This window comes from Aphelocoma coerulescens, chromosome 7 (assembly GCF_041296385.1).
Source record: "Aphelocoma coerulescens isolate FSJ_1873_10779 chromosome 7, UR_Acoe_1.0, whole genome shotgun sequence".
NCBI classification, from domain to species: domain Eukaryota; kingdom Metazoa; phylum Chordata; class Aves; order Passeriformes; family Corvidae; genus Aphelocoma; species Aphelocoma coerulescens.
Window position 1 is genome coordinate 30873534 of NC_091021.1, and position 16591 is coordinate 30890124.

At 43.1% G+C, this 16591-nt stretch overlaps 2 protein-coding genes across 7 annotated transcripts in view; one reads left to right on the forward strand and one right to left on the reverse strand.

The window, feature by feature from the left end:
* The window catches only part of CEP70 (centrosomal protein 70), an 11225-nt gene extending 7942 nt beyond the window's left edge, over window positions 1–3283 (forward strand). For all 4 annotated transcript variants that reach the window (XM_069021163.1, XM_069021164.1, XM_069021165.1 and 1 more), the window contains 4 exons: window positions 176–344; window positions 1552–1666; window positions 2616–2695; window positions 3074–3283. In XM_069021163.1, coding sequence (XP_068877264.1) covers window positions 176–344; window positions 1552–1666; window positions 2616–2695; window positions 3074–3141 — 432 coding nt within the window. In that variant the 3' untranslated portion in view covers window positions 3142–3283. The remainder of the gene's footprint in view (window positions 1–175; window positions 345–1551; window positions 1667–2615; window positions 2696–3073) is intronic.
* Window positions 3284–3386: 103 nt separating this feature from the next.
* Window positions 3387–16591, reverse strand: part of ESYT3 (extended synaptotagmin 3) — a 31642-nt gene continuing 18437 nt past the window's right edge. For 2 of the 3 annotated variants that reach the window (XM_069021158.1, XM_069021160.1), the window contains exons 10-23: window positions 16272–16354; window positions 15810–15858; window positions 15088–15177; window positions 14171–14233; window positions 14001–14069; window positions 12710–12775; window positions 11333–11419; window positions 10366–10515; window positions 9394–9830; window positions 8267–8356; window positions 7616–7747; window positions 6087–6192; window positions 5454–5503; window positions 3387–4566 (exon numbers count right to left, since the gene is read on the reverse strand). In XM_069021158.1, the coding sequence (XP_068877259.1) occupies window positions 4530–4566; window positions 5454–5503; window positions 6087–6192; window positions 7616–7747; window positions 8267–8356; window positions 9394–9830; window positions 10366–10515; window positions 11333–11419; window positions 12710–12775; window positions 14001–14069; window positions 14171–14233; window positions 15088–15177; window positions 15810–15858; window positions 16272–16354 (1509 nt within the window). In that variant the 3' untranslated portion in view covers window positions 3387–4529. The remainder of the gene's footprint in view (window positions 4567–5453; window positions 5504–6086; window positions 6193–7615; window positions 7748–8266; window positions 8357–9393; window positions 9831–10365; window positions 10516–11332; window positions 11420–12709; window positions 12776–14000; window positions 14070–14170; window positions 14234–15087; window positions 15178–15809; window positions 15859–16271; window positions 16355–16591) is intronic. The other variant, XM_069021159.1, reaches the window with a different exon arrangement.

Sequence of the window (16591 nt, forward strand, 5' to 3'; positions counted from 1 at the left end):
ACTATTGAAACTATGCCTTCAGATTTAAGAATCTTTGAAAGGCTGAGATTTAATAAGGGAAGTTACCCCTGGTTTTCAGTCTCTAAACAGACTCTGGTTTAAGAATGTTTCACAGCTAAAAGCACCCTTGCCTTGTTAAGCAGTACCATTGATGAGTTCTTCCTCCTTGCTCCAGAACAGCCAGACACTGTCCTTGACAACCCTGTCTGCCATAGTCTCTCACTTCCAGAAGTTGTTTGATGTGAGTTCTCTGAATGGTGTTTATCCACGGATGAATGAGGTTTACATAAAGCTGGGGGAAATGACCAATGCCATGAGGAATCTCCATGAGCTCCTGGAACTAGGTAAAGAATTACCTGCTGCTTGTTCACACTATTCCAAAGAAAGGAGACAAGTGAAAAGCTGACCTCTTCATAGAAAATAATGTTGAGCTGTTGAGAAACAAATTAACTAGGTGTTTTCTTCACTGGGAAGATAAAAATATGTTCCTGTCACGTTACAGTTCAAATAGCAAATCCCCATTATTTGTAAGCCTTTAGCAGTTGCTGAGGAATAACAGGGAGGCAGAAGATGGGAATAACAGAGGAAATAGAACTTTCCTTTTTTCCACAAAACTTTGTTTTCAGTGAGCTGACTTCATAATTGTCTTTCATTCTCCACTTGAAAGATAAGAAGTTTAAGGAAGAAGATAACTCAGCCTTGGATGTAGATTTCTACTCAGTAGTTCATTCAAGTGTAATTGGGTCCAGACCTCAGAAAGTTACATCTTATGCTGCTAAACTTAAAAACCAAAAGAAGTTGTTGAATGTCAAAAATTGTCAGTACTCAGAGGTGTAGTTGGTTATTTCCCTTCTGGTGGGAACTTCTGGAGAGCAGCAGCTGCTGCTGCTCCTGGGTTAAAAGGTTGGGCTGGGTCGTAGGATGTCCAGCCCCAGAGCAAGGCTCCTGGGCTGCTGAGCCTCATTCAAGGAGGGAAGCAGTGTTCCTGCCTGCAGCAGCATAGGAGATGAGGAAACCTCATCTCCCCCTAATCACTGCAGCTCAGAGGATGCCTTGTCCAAGCCTCATTCTTCCGCAATTGAGGGAGAAAAGAACAAGGAGGCTGCTACCTTCAGTCACAGCACTCCAGACAGGTTAAAATTCAATACAAAACAAGTTCTGGGTGTTAACAAAACGTTTGCTAAGCAGGTTCCTTATTGGCCTAGCCCTATAGTGTGGCTGCTGTGTCACAAGAACCTAATGAATAACCCCTTCTCCGTGTATATAAATTTCCACTGACATTGTAGGATGCACTTTAGTACCCTCGCTGTTGTGAAACACAGCTCTGCCAAAATTGTTCTAGCCAGAACAAGGATTAGTGAGATTCCCCATTCCTAGCTAACATTTGTTTATTTCTGACCATGGGCACTCTGTTTTCTGGGAATGATGGAATGTGTATGCCTAGATATATGAAAACCAAATAAAATCTGTGCACCTGCAAGAATTCAATTGTCTCCAAAATACTTCCCTATTATTACTGTTACAAGAATCATGAGGTGTTTGTTTTTCCAGACAGTTCAGCTCCACCCAGTGTGGTAGTGGATACTGTTGGGAAACTGTGTGACATCTTTAATAAGAACGTGACTGAGCAGGTACAGCAGCTTCTGGGCACCCAAGACATCCATAGGTATGTGGGGCTGTTCCACTGCTGCCCCTTCTTTAAACATCAAATGTAGTAATTGAGAACTGGCAAAAACTGATGCTGAAAGAAACTTTCATTGTTGTTACAGTCAGTGAGCTATGACAGCCCAGGTGTTAGTTACTTCTATCCTTCTTGAAACAAATCTTGAATCCTTTCAAAAGGATAAAGTTGACAGAGGGAAGAATTGAGGCCAGAAAGTTCCAAACCACTCTCTGGTTTGCATGGATAATGTGATCAAACAAGCCTTAATGGGATGCATGTTTCATCAGGAGACAAATCCTGCACGTGGGTGGGGAGGAGAAAGTGATGCAAGTTTCAGCTGTACTACGGAAGTGTACTAGTTGCTAAGGCAGGGTTTGCCTCAAGCTGCCTACAAATACTTTAGAAACTGGACAAATCCTGTTAAATGTTCCACAGATAACAGCCACAACTAGGTGGTAGCAGACTCTAAGAGCTTGCATTCAGCATGTGTTTTACAGACCGACTAAAAAAGGAGCAGGCAGCAAGTCTGACACATGCCGAGTTAACAATACTCACTCCCTCTGCCTTTCTACACTCATTTCTCAGTTTTAACTGGAGAACAGCTGCTTATAAAGCACTTCTTGCTCCACCTGCAAGGCAATTATACCAGCCACCCACAGGCAGTGTATTTAGCATACACAGACATGTTCCAGGCCCCAGACTACCTGGTGACATGTGAGGGCGGAAAGGAAGGATGTGTATACAGCATTAGTAGTGCAATCAGAGCTCCTCGTGACAGCTCCCTTGGTGGCTGCAGGGTTCAGAACTGGAGAACAGAACATTGGTGTCCATGGTTTTATATACTAAGTAGCAGTGTTTTCACAAAGTAATGACACAGAACAACCAACAACCAAGGGGATGAACTTACCATGTCCTTGCACCTCTTACTTGTCAGTCTCACTTTCCCTTCCAGTATCATCAATAAACTTGAAGAACATGAGTGCTTCTTTCCGCCCTTTCAAGCTCTCATTCAAGATTTGCTGTGTCTTCTAGGTGAGTAATATTTGCAACAGTAATTACCTTCATGCCAGTGCTTCCTCACAGAACTCTAAACAGTTAACAACTGTTTTGTTTACTCCTGCTGTGCTAAAACATGAGAAGGATGTGAGGGAAGGTGCTACCTTTTGCCTCACTCTCCTCTTCTTTCTATGTTTCCTCAGGAAGTGACCAAAACACTTTATTTTCATTGAACATGGGGTTGCACTTACTTAATCATATTACTCATAAGTCAAATCGATTTTTTTCTGAAAGCATTAAAAGGTCTGAGAGGAGTTTATTTAATTCACTGGTAGTTTATGTTAGAATTTTGGTTGAACTCAAAGGTATTCTGGGTACAGAAGCCTTACCCTTTTGCTTTCTGTTCTGTTGCAGGAATCAGTAACATGGATGATATTTTACCTGCAGTGCAAAACCTGAAATGGGGAGCTGGTTATGGGTGACTACTCTTCCTGAGCAAGATTTCTCTTACCTGTGGATGTACCTGTTGGTGCACATGACATTGCAGCTACCTCCAACCACTGTTATCCTAAGCAACAATTCCAGATTTTTTAACATAAATAAAAGTTGCTGCATTTTTTTTTAGTTTTTCTTAATTCTTGGTAATTTTAAGAAAAACTTGAACTGCTATCAACTGGTCCACTCAATCCCAGAGAAAGAACCAATATACTCTGTATCAATCCAGGAAACTGAACCCAGCACAACACCAGGCAAACTCTAACCACTGACCATTCTGAATGTTGACACAGCAAGTAGGAGGTAAAGATGCCCTAACTGCCACAGCCATCACACTTACACAAATGCTCAATCTTGGATTTCTGGAGACCCTCTTTTAAAATATTGTTCACATTTCCAGATCAGTTTGGGATGGAAACACATTCTCACTCAGTGAGTATTCTCTCTGATTATGGACTGAGGCAGACTGGATTAATGTAATCTAGGCCAAAAATACTTGAAATTTGCTTCAGGTGATGGTTTGAAGTTACCATGGTTGTATTTCAAAAATCAGTTTTAGAAAGGAATAGCTCAAGTCTCTTATGCAAGACAATTAGAAGTTTATTGTACAGAAACAAGTACACCAAGCTTCCAAAAATATTTTGCCTCAATATTAATAAAGCTTAGTGTACAAAACTTTGCTGTTCCTCAGACAGAATCTGGGTTTATGAGGTTTTGAAATGTACTGTAATGAAGGACAAAACCTGTTAAGGTGTCACAAACTAAAACCTTAATGACATCATGGTAAATTAATCTCCCTGCTTTTGGAAGCTCATTATTTACATACCTGCAGCCACAGTCTGCTAAGGTACTTCTGAACAGTGGAATACCAACTTCTTAGTTTCTCAAAAAATAATTGCTATTAGTGTTAAAGAGTTTCTCTTTTAACAGGTTCTGTAGCCCTACAGCTGAAGAATGCTGTTTCAAATTGTATTCTTTTAAAAGTACAACACTTCCATGTTAAAACAACATGAACAAGCTCCTAGGGCCATCAGACTGCCAAGCAAAGTAATGACACTTGGCTGACAGTCTAAAATATCCCCAGGTACAACCCTTCTTTAAGAGAGGATTCACACTTAGACGTCCTTTGAGGGGGGATTTGCCAGAAATGGCAAGAATAAAGGACTTATTCTTTAAGGACAAATTATTCCCTGTGTGGGGGAAAATATGTTTAACTTCAGTGAGAACTAATCCCCTAACAGGATCATTAAATTTGCATGTCCTGAGCTGGAGCCTGCTTCAAATTTGCAATGACTGTGCAAAACATGTTAATTACAAGAGCTATGTACATTCATATAAAGTTGAAAAATTAGTAACTTATGTACATGAGAAGAAATCAGATTTTCTTGCGTCTGCCCCTTGTCAGCTCATACCTGCAAGACAGACAAAATAAGTTAATTACAGTAGTTGAATACTTTCCATAAAGTTTTAACTGGCACAGTAGAGAGAACTTGGGCTGCTGTATTGCTTGTGCTTCACAGGCAGCACAGCAAAGGAGCCTCCAGAGATGGCCTCAAACGTCAGCTCTTCACCAGGAACTTTGGGTGCGTCCTTTTTTCCTCTTCCCATAATTGCCCTGAGACACACACACAAGCTGGCCAGGGAAATGTGGTTTTCCTATTGGAATATTGGCTCACTGCCTGTGTGGATGGCAAGCTCTTGGACTACCCACACTGCATTCCTTGGGCTTCACTGAAGGAGAAAGAACTCCTGCCATTAACTAAAGACACAGAAGTGAAAAATACACCCAAGCCTGGTTCTCTGTTCTGCCACAGACCAATGAACATACAAACCTCAGAACCACAATGAACATACAGGCAAAACTGTAAGTGGCTTATTATAATAGTTTCTATAAATGCTTTGTAATTAACGTTTTATCATACATATATATTGCTGATCAGAGTATTTATGTAAGATCTTTATCCAAGTTAAAATTTGTTGCAAGGTTTACTTTAATAAACAAAATTCTTTTACTTATGTGCCCCTGTGGCTTTTATGGCAACTTAAAATATGCTGAAGACTATAATTGACACAGGCATCTCATTAAAGCTGTCTCACAGGGCAGGCACTGCACAGCCAATGGATTTACACACAACTCAGATAGAACTACCAGATTAGCTCAAGTTAGTCCTGCCTTTGCAGGTCAAATATTCTTCTTGCTCACCCAAACACAGCCCAGTTACCAGCACTCCCACAGCAGTCATACAAGCTCCCAGCAAAGTACTGGGCAGGGTTTGGAAGTATGGAGATGAGTACTTACCATTGTGCAAAACCTTTTATTAAATCCTCCTGGGACAAGTCGATGCGCACCTTTAAAAAGCAAATTTTATTTGTTTGTAGGTTATTCAGCATACAAATTGATTAGCTAAGCTACCACTTCTCCCAAGTCAGACCCACTTTCCAGCTGTAGGGCTGCAACTCAGGCCTGAGGAAAAAAGGAGCTTCCCACATTCCCAGGATGGTGCAGGAATGAACCAGTTCAGTTTCCTAGTAGCACTACTTGGAAATTTATCTGTCACTGAAGAAGCAATTGCAGTTTACTTTTCACAGAATCAGTTGTTCACAGAAAGCTTAAAGCACTGTTGGCAAATTGTGGGGTTTAGTCCCACGCCTTTCTCAGCTCCGTGTTTGCGCTCTTGGAGCCCTTCCCCACATGGCAGCAGCGGGGCCCAGGAACCAGGCCTTACTTCAGGAACACCCTCCTGAAACGAGACCACGCAGCTCCCACATGGATACAGCCTCATTTCAGATGAAAAGCTGGCAGAAAAAAGTTGTTTCCAGATTGCCAGCCCTATTACTGAGAATCAGTTACTGGAGCCACATTTCAGGATTTCAGAAATAGCCCAGAGTGTTCAGCTCTGTTACATCTGTAGTGCAGATTCTTTAAACTTACTTTCCCCAGCTCCTTCCTCTCCTGTGAAATGAAGGGCCTGCTGTTTTTCACTGCAATGTCCAGTGACCTTTTCTTGACATTTTCCAAAGATTCAAAAAATTCAAACCTAAAATTAGAGTTTAAAAAGAAGAGATTTAAGGCAAAAACTAAAATCCCATGAGCTATATTCAGTGGACAGAATATAGTGACAGAGTAGAGCATTAGTGGCCAGGACTTTAACAGGGAAGGAACACACAGAAAAGGCAATTCTAGAGTTAGGTTTTATTCACATTGCAGGAAACCTCTTCCAGGCCTCATGAAAGATGACAACACTGTGTTCAGACTGCCCACTGTGCCAGGGGGGGGAAGGAGGAAAACATGCATCCATGATGAAATGCCATTTAACATTATTTTCAGCCTCCATGGAAGATCAGCGTGTTTTCCATTACTCAAGAGGAAATAGTAATGAGCCAACCCCCCAAGTTCACAGAGCAGCCTTGCACCACACCAGGAACAGGCAAAGGCTGAAACCTGTGGCAATTAAATTCTTAATGGCTCTGACTCAAGCCTCTGGCACACATGGCTAATGTCAAGTGAGTTTTGTCCAAGCTAAATCACTCCAGTTCTGTCCACCTGAATAGCTTTTCCTCAAGTCAGAGCTGTGAAACAGGTAACGTGTTTTGGAGCTAAGCATTATCCTTAATTGAGGACGTACAGGATACGTCAGTACTGAGGATGAGGAAAACAAGCTGCTGTTCCCAGCTGCTGGGATGGCACTAAATCAGTGGAGTTACTTGAGAATAGACATGATCAGAATCCTCAGCTTTGGTGTTTGGAGTGTTAAGAGGAAAGAAAATATTTTTAGATCTTTTCTCCATTTCTGACTTACACAGAAAGGATGCAACATGGGAAAAATAAAAGCCACCCAGGATCACCCACTATTCACATATTTTCACGTGTACCTTCCTCTAATTATGGGATTAAAACCACCTCTCAAAAGAGCTCTGCTTCTAAGGGTTACTGTGTTTGGGTTTATGCAAAACACATTCCATTAGCTGTGACACTGTCAGCAAAGAGGTGGGAGCCCTGATGACAACACCTGTGTGCCCAAAGGGTGGTCCAATCTCAAAAGGCTCTGCACTTCTGCCTTGGACCTTTGGAAAGATGTCAGAATTAGCTTCAGGCAAAGCAGTGTGAACAGAGCAGTAGGCTCTGGGAGGTACCTGAAAGGGCATATTGCCTCTGCTGTGACAGGGAGTTAAACATGGGTAGGAGAATGTCAGTTTGCAAAGAAACAAATGCAGCCTCCGGGGCAGGGAAGGGACAGGGAAGAAGAGGTACCCTTCTTCAGGGGGACTGACAACACCACAAGCAGAGCAAGGCCAGCCCCAAGGACTTGTAAAATACAGTCCAAGTGCCATTTGTTTCAGAAAACCTCTAAATGTTCACCAGAGAGTCCTTAGGAGCTACAGCAGCACAGCTTAGGAAGCCCTGTCATTATGCAGAGATCATAACTATTCCAGCCATAATCATAATTAACATTTTCTTACTTCTCATCATATTGGGGGTTCAGAGTTTTTTTCTTAACAGATGTCTTCTTCCTGCTTGTCCATCTTCTGTCTGGAAGCAGGTATATACGAACATATGGATCCACTCCACGATTGGAAGAGGGTACCAAGTTTCTGTTAAAAGAAATACAGACAAGCAAGGCAGGTTCTCCCACTGTGTGTTCTAATACCTTGGCTCTCTTGGAATCAGACCAACCCTTCACAGGCCAAAACCATTCATCTCAGGAGTTGGAATATAAGCAAATAAAAGTTTAAGGATGTTTAGTTAAAATTTTCACTCCTGAGTGTGTGGCCATTTACTGGGGTTCCTAAATTAACAATTACATATTCAGTCATAGGCATCAATCCTTGTCACGGTGCCTATCCCAGCATCCAAGACATACACCAGTTGTCAGTGCTGTTCAGAGGAAATTTTGGGTGGATGACAGTTGAAGTATCTCTACTGCAGCGAGCACAACTCACTGGGCTCTCTCCCTGACCTGCTGCTAGCACTGACCAGAGCTGGGCACAGAGAGGCTGCCCAGATGGAAGCCAGTGCTAAGGCAGCTCCTGCACGTGGCTCTGCTCCAGCTCTGCTGGATGACTGACACAGCTCAGAGAGCTCTTCCCTCTCTGAGCCATCACAAGCACTACCTGCAGCCATTGACCAGCACAACGAGGCTCTGCCGAATGGAAGCGTAACGCACGGTCAGCTGGATCTCCCCCAGAGGCATCTCAGTCCTGCTGCAAGACATTGCACAGTCAAGGCTTTTAAATACAGACCACACACAGACTAAAACCAACTTGCAGAGCACCATCCTTCCTGGCATCTTAAGGTTTGCTATCTAGGAAGTAGCTGGACCACAGAGGTTCCACAGAAGCCCCATCCCTGCCTTCTCTACAGGTACCCAATTTCAGTCCCACAACACAAACTCCCCAAAAAAGCCCCTACATGGCCCACTGTAGACGGAGCAGCAAAGTACAGGTCAGCATGTTACAGGTTCCCTCAGGAATGTCTGTGTAAGCAAGGGCTTTTTCATATTTCATTCTGCGTGTTATTAAAGTGGTTTAAGAGTTAAAAAAAAAGCTTAAAAATGGTTTAAAAATAGTTCATAAATTAAGCCCTGTTCAGAACTAGAGAATTCACCAGTCACCAATTCACTAAATTGAAGCTAGAGCTGAGTTTGATGCTCAGATTTGTAACAACTCTGATGCTCTTTTAAGTGAGGTGAATCTTTGTAACTTCTGTTCGTTATGGATTCCACAAGCTCCGTTCTGTGCCCCAGGAGGGACAAATCCTTCTGTCCATCCTGCCTGACAGAGCAGCCTCCCACTGAGCACTGTGGGAAGGACACACACAAGCACACCTATCCACAAAAACTTTGTTCACAGCATTATCAGTCTTAAAACCTGTTGGATAAATACATTCAGAGGTTTAAGCAGCCAGAGGTGCCTATCAAGAATTTAAGTTATTCCAGAAGTGAGATGTTCAGATTTCCAATATCCTGTTGCTAAATGAGTGTTGAGAAACTCTTCAACAATATAAAGCCAACATATGCAGTCTCTTAGGAAAGCCATAGAGTGAATGCTTTCCCTTTACACCTGCTCTGATAGTACCCTGTAATTTACTTTGCTGTTGACTGGAATACTTAGGTCAATTCTTTGTAGGTGACTTGAGACCCAAGACCCCAAATGACTTAGCAGACTTGAATTCACCTCTATGCAACAGTAACACCTAAACTTTCCCAAGAGAAGAACAATTCCACTGGAAGAACACCTACTTATGAATGTCCAGATTGCTGCTACTTAATTCAAAGCAGGAAGAAGGCAGGGACCCCAGTGAAGTGACACTTGGTGCCAGCCTCATTTCCTGCAGGACAGGCAGTGTGGGCACGGCCGCTGCTCCGCTGGGCAATGCTGATGGTGGGCCATGCTCTGCATTTTGCTTGCCCTCTGCTTCATCAAGGCCAGACACAGTTTCACTTGGTACAGGGGCTGCTGAACTGTCTTTAGTGTCCAGGTCTTCTCCACTGTCCTTTTTTGGCAGAGATTCAAGTGCTGCAGAGTCTTTGCTCATAGGAGGTACTTTTGAGACTTGTGGTGGAGAGGCAAACTTCTGCTGGTTTCCAGCCTTCTCTGTGACACGCACAGGACCTGGCTTCGAGGCATTGACACCAGCCTTGACTCTTTGTGGATCAGGTTCTTCAACATTCAGTGCCTAAAAATCCCAAGGGAAGACAGTGAGTGCTGCTCCCATAGCACTGGGGTGAATGCCAGCATTACCACCCAGGAGGAAATTTCACCACAAAACTGTAACAGCAGGAATCTGCCATTAGAGATGAAAGGGGCCTCTGGGACTCAGTGTGGTGTTCTCTCCTCTCATCCTACTGTGTTTGTACTCAGCAGTATCTAAGCACTGATCCAGAGCATGGTGAGGAAACAGTACCTAAGCATCAATGCCTCTCCCTGTTCAGGAGCAGATTCCCACTGCTTAGATTTTCTCAGTCTAACTCTTTATCATCATGAGACAATCTTCAGCCATGGCACTGCACTGTTTTAAGAAGCCTCAGGGATCTCTCTCAACCCCACCATACACTCCTAATTGCACTTAAATACCTTGTCACACTTCCACTCTCTACTCAACTGTGAAGCAAAGCTGTCTTTCTCCACACCCACCTTTCATCTCTTTTGCCTGGTTATAACTGGATGCTTCTGCAGGGGAAGCTGAGTGAATATGGGAAAGAACAACTTACCCGCAGTACAAGTTTCATCTTAATGAAGCTGTCTGAACTGGAATGGTCCAGCTGGAATCTCTGATCCAGAGTCATGTTTGGGTCCTTAAGTAAGTGGGAGAGACATACCACTGAAGTTCCCAGGGCACTATCCCGCTCCTTGTCTTTTATCTGGGGGATGGAAGGAAACAAAAGTTTTTATTAGCTGGAAACTGGGAAGCATACCACTAGGAACAGCAAGGCAAGAAGGTATTTCAGACAGAAACCAAAATTAGCTTATTTACTTCTGTATGCTTACATCCAAATGGGTGATGCCATTATTTCAGGAGTGTAGCAAGTTAGTACATTTGGAATAAAAATCCCATCTCTACCTATGCAGAGAAAGAACTGCTTTAGCAGGAAAAAAAATGCCCTGAGATTTACTTGATTTTCCTTACTTGATTTGGGGGGCAGTGTCCTAAGCAGCTGAGACGGCAAGTGGTATAAACCTTTACACATGTTTTAGGTAATAGTTTGTTTAGTCTATTTAACCTCAATATACCTTCCAAGCTCAATTCCTTTCTGTATCCGAATGACCACCACAGAACTGGCTGTGACTGCAATCCTGCTAAAGAGAGAGGGCTGCTTAACGGGCCAGAACACAGAGGTGAAGAGGTAGGGCTCTGGTTGAGAATCATGAAGTCTGCAATTTCTGACAGCAAAATATTTTTATACACAGACTTATATAAAATGCCCTTTGTACTTTGCAGCCAGAAACATCCCACATTTTGAACTAAGATACTGCAGGTAACATGATCCTAGAACAAAGGCAGATACCAAAAAAGGTAGATACCACCACCACCTAATACAGAACTGTCTGTGCAACAACAAGGTGCTTCTTCCACCTTTTAGTAGGAGGAATCCTGCACAGAAACAACCAGCACTAAGCTCCATAGGTTTCTTCCTACAGATGTGCAGTTGGTCTTCAAAGGAAAGGGTTTTCTCTCACCTCAATGTGGAGTGACTGGGAATGAGCACTGTGGACAAAGAAGGTGAAAGCCTGGCCCCACGTGGGATCTTTGCTGAAATTGCAGGTCTGCAACAACAACATACATTAGCTTGGTCTTTGAGAGCAAAGAATCCATGACACTGATCACCAGAGAGGGCCATAGTAACCCTCAGTGATGCTACACCCCAGCTGTATGGAGAGAATGGAAATTCCAGGTCAGAAGCATATGGAAGCAAAGTCTCTGGCAAAACCAGAACAAGTTCTCTGGGGTGTGGAAATGCCAAAGAACAAGTCTGGTGAGCTGCAGTTGGCCCCACTGGTGCTGCCTGGACCAGCAGCCTGCTTCACCTGCAGCAAGGCACCAGTCCCTCCCTCCCACCTTCCCACCCAGGGAGAGTCAGAGTGCTGCTTTCAGCCTGCAGCACCCTGAGCCAGCTCCCAAAGCCACAGCAAGCTGACAGGGAAGGGCAGGAAAGCTGGAGGGGCAGTTTCAGGGGTGTAGAACTCGTGGGAAGAGTAGGAGGGCACAGCTTCAGCACCATCCCCTTCAAAGATGAAAGAGCATGGAAAGCACCCACGGGGACTGCGGCTGCTCTGTAAACCAGCTGTCGTTGCCAGGCCATGAGCGCCGGCAGCAAGTGGAAAGGAGCAGGGAAAGCCTGGAAGCCTGACCTAGCTTAGGAGAGGCAGGTGATGTGGTAGGGAAAGCCACAAAAGGTAAAAATGCAAGCAGAACCCAATTTCTGGGTGGAGCAAGTGGAAGGAACAAAGGAAAATAGGTGCCAGTCCTGTATGCTCATGTGTAGCCACAACACGATTAATTCCTATTTATTGGGTGTCCAAAAGAACAAAGGGCTGCCCTCATCCACATCCAGCTGCAGGACAGTGAACATGGGAGCTACTGGGAGGGCAGAGCTCAGCTGTTGCTCATACTCATGAGGCAAAGGTAATTTTTAAATAATGAAAAATGAACTGAAAGTAAAGCGGAGGAGATGCAGATCCATCTTATCCAGGTTCAAACAAAAAACAAAACAGTAAAACAGTGACACACAGGAGCCAGGAAAGACTCTGATGAAGGAGTAAAGGCCAGCTTGATGCAAATGACACCCAGCTCTGAGAAACCACGAGACTTATAGAACTAGAGTGTCTGGGCCAGCATGAACTCTTGGACACAGGCACAGAACTACACGTGTCCAGCAGCTGACCAGACACCCTCTAACCACCGCAACTCAGTGACACAGTGGTTCCACTCCCAGGCTCTGCAGCTATCACTACAACTACAGCTCACAAGTCCTTCCCTTCCTAGGGGCTCCTTGGAGACAGTCACCCATAAGATGTAAAGTATCTAATGAAAGCAGAAGAATTAAACAGCCTCACCTTACTCTTCTGAGTCTTGTTCCCAACTGTGAGCAGGACGAAGGAGGAAGGTTCTCGTTCCATCTTCTGTCATTTAATACAAGGAAGAAAGAAAAGGGCAGAAAAAAACATTGAGAAATTTATAGTTTACAGGAAGCAATAGCAAACCACTATTCTTACTTAAGTTGCTGGAAAGCTGACAATATTTTCCAGATGTGGGACATCTGAGGAGTGTAGCACACAGGAAAGCCTCCAGCCATAACACAGCACAGTCTTACACTCCACCATCAAGAGTACACATTTAAGCCAAAGTTTTATGTATTTAGGTTTCAATGGATGAGCAGTAAAAAAATTTGTCAGAAGCTGGGAAGAAACAGAGACGAGAGCTGAAGGCTCAGTGGGAAATCTTGATCATTCCTGGCTGAACCAGGACTCTCAGAATTGGTTTTCAAGGCTCAGGAGTTGCTCTAAAGCAGCTGGAAGTGAATCTTAGACATCAAGTAACAATTCCTGTCCAGAAGCAACAATACTGGACCTCTTGCACCTCTTTGCAGTAATGCTATAGAAGTTAAGGCTGAGGTTCTAGTCTTGGCACAACAATACATACAAAGTTCACACAATGAGGTCCAGAATTAAGGATCATTGAATGTGATGTGTATCACAGTGCTGGTAACTCATCTAAATTGTAAAGATGGTATTTAGGAGAGGAGCTGCTTGGAGAGAATGGGAAGCTTTCTCCATAGCTCAGAGCTGTGCTTGTGTGTAGCCTGTTCAAGATAAAAGGGAGAAACACATTCTTCTCTATACCTGCCATTTACATCACAGTAGCAAAATACAGTATGTGGGGAAAAAAGTAAACAGAAGCTATGAGAGAGATGGTATGAATGACAGAAAGGCTTCTGAATCCTTCTAAAACCAAGGGGGAGGAATCTGTTGGCCACGTCTCCAGTGAACAGGAAAGTTACCACAAATGAGCATATTCCTCCCACCCCAATGTCAAGCTGGAACAGCTCAGCAAGGGAGGAAAGAGCAGCAGCAGCAGCAAGGACATTATGACTTAGTCTGATGTCTGGAGGTTCTCTTTTGCATAAGAAAGAAAGACAACCACACAGTCAAACATTTCTGTGTTGCATTCCTACTTTGGCCTCCTAGACTTTCCCTGGGGTGGGCTTTCAGTCACTGGTCTGAACCCCATGTCACTTAGATTCGGACAGTGGAGAGACTATTTTTAACCACCACCAGTTTCAATTCCTATGATACCACATAACCCAGAACATTATTTGCAAGCATGGGAGAAGAATATAAACTTTACCTTGAGGTACTTGTTATTTTTTATCTTCTTTGCTCCACATTCACCATTCGAGTACTCAAAGTGGTTTTTCTGAATTAGTAAAAGAGAATTTAAAACAATTAATTTGCAGTCTTAAAAAAAAAAAAAAAGGAGATTAGGAGTGAGGGCTGCTGCATGGGGTTTGTACTTACAGGAAGGTTGAAGGCGCTGTCCAAGTAGACAATCAGAATTGCTGTAGACAGGCCTTTCTTATCCTGCAAAGGCAGGGAAAGATAAAACAAACCAAAACACAAAATACTCAGGGATCACCCACCAAGGACAATGTAAAACATAATAAAATTGCAAGGGCAGCTTCTGAAGGCTAAGCAGCTCTCTGCCTTTCTCCTAAAACTTGCAATTTAGAGGAGCACAAGCCAACACAGCATGACAGTTCTAAGCAGACCAGTAAGATGAGTAACTCTTTGCAATTCATTGCATTAAAGTTTGTCAATCTCTCAGTGAAGAACTGGTTGGGTTCCCCAGTGCATCCAGACACCTAAAAACATGCTCAGCCACATACATCAACATGAATCCAGTGTCAGCAGAACAAAGCCTGAAAACAATTTTATTCACTTCAGTGGAACTCAAATGGTTTCACTTGGTTATGAAGAAACAGCCTCTTTGGGAGATGGGCTTTATCCAAGCAATTCACAAACAACACACCATTTGGAAACATGGCCCTATCAAGCACCAGTGCTGGGTATTTGCCTACGACTAGTACAGATTATTTCAGGAGTCCAGGGTCCTACACAAATCCTAGATGAAGAGGGAGGAGAAAAATTGTCAAAGGAAAGAACCCTGAGAAGTCACTTTGCAGTTAGTCAAACAAAGGTTTGCTAATTCAAGCAAAAGGAGCTGCCAGATTTGAGTTACTCTTGAATTACCAAGAGACCTGGGGCAAGCAAATGCCCTTCCTCTGCAGGAGCAGCAGGGAGGGAATCACATCAAAACTTTGCCAGATAAAAATAAACTCCCGTGAGTTTGCCTGGGGTTTCTAATTTTACACACTCCTTTATTGATGACTGGAGAGGGATCAGAGTACCTGAATCCTTTAAGCAAATATACTCACCTCATGTAGCTTTTCTTGGTCATTTACTAGTGAAAGCCACTCCAGTTTTAAATGCAAGTGTCCACTTGTCGTCTTACTTAAGGGAAACCACTAAATGGAGACAACAAAGAGAAACTTGAGAACTGAGAGGCAGAGCAGTTTTTATATGTGTTGCAGACTCTGACATACACAACAGACAACATGAATTTTACTCTGAGCACCTTAGCTTGCATTTTTGACATTTAGATTGTAGTACATCCATCTATTTAGGTACAAGGCAGAAGAAAATTAAAATAAGACACCTATAAACAGGCAAAGCATGTGGATATTTCCAACCAGCAGCAGCACAAGACAGGCACTCTGGCATTGTTTGTAGAGTGCTGAGTTGCAGGATGAAGCACAGTAAGATCAGGTCATTTCTTCCCTCAGCAAACAGGCTGCTTCACCAAACTTTATCTGCAGCTTTGTACAAAACATTTGGTACATACGGGACATAAGGTATCAACATGAGATACCCCACTGCTGGCTCAGCCTAATCTCAGAGCTCTCTGGGGTTACCAGCTGGGTCATAAAAATTATTGTAATGGCTACTTTGGTATTATCTTTTTGTAAAAATACCACAGTGCAAGTGTGCAAGGAAGCTTTAAGCACAAAGAAACACCATAGTAGCAAAGGGGCAGCACAAATGAGTGCATGTAGATATACACCACCAAGCGCATTTAGAAATAAGCTGTGCTCTTTACCTCATCAACAGTTCTGTCATTCATTACATCTGCTAGGCCTATCAGCAAGCTGAAAGGCAAAAAAGCAAACATTTCAATGTATATTGAGGCATACAGCATAAACCACCAAAAAGCCCACTCTCAAATCTGTTCCAAATAACAACTTCTCCACATGATCTGTGTACCTGTGTGCAGCAGAACACACTTACACTCCTGAAGTCTCCCCCTTGAAATACTTCCAAAACTAAAATAAACTTGAAGTAAATCTCAAGTCTTGTAGTAACTATCACTTCTAATGGCTTCCCAGGATTCCCTGCAGGAGTGTAACCTTTTTCAGCCATAGTTGCACTAGGAACTAATTACTTGGTATCAATATCTGTGCAAAGGGAATAACTTCTAACATTATTAAATTTCCAGTATGAATAATTCAGGTGTCCCATAGCAGAGGCTACTGGACCTTGATCAAAGGTTGTGCTAATTTACCTGCCCATAAAGTCATCTTTATCTGGATCTTCATCGTACAAATCCACTTCTAAGTCCTGACCAGGCACTTCATGAACAACAAACTGGAGGAGAAAAAGGTATTGATTAAAAATAAAAAGCATTCACATATACCTATTCAAGTATATGCTGAATATACCTGAATGGACAAGAACAGGACACTTGACAGCTGTCTAACACATTAAGGACATTCCCTCCTCTTTCATGGCTAATTGCATAACAAATACAATTGATTACATGTGAAAATATTTCACATTCAGTTTGCTTGGTTTTGAGCTACAAGTCAAACCCCCCGAACTGGT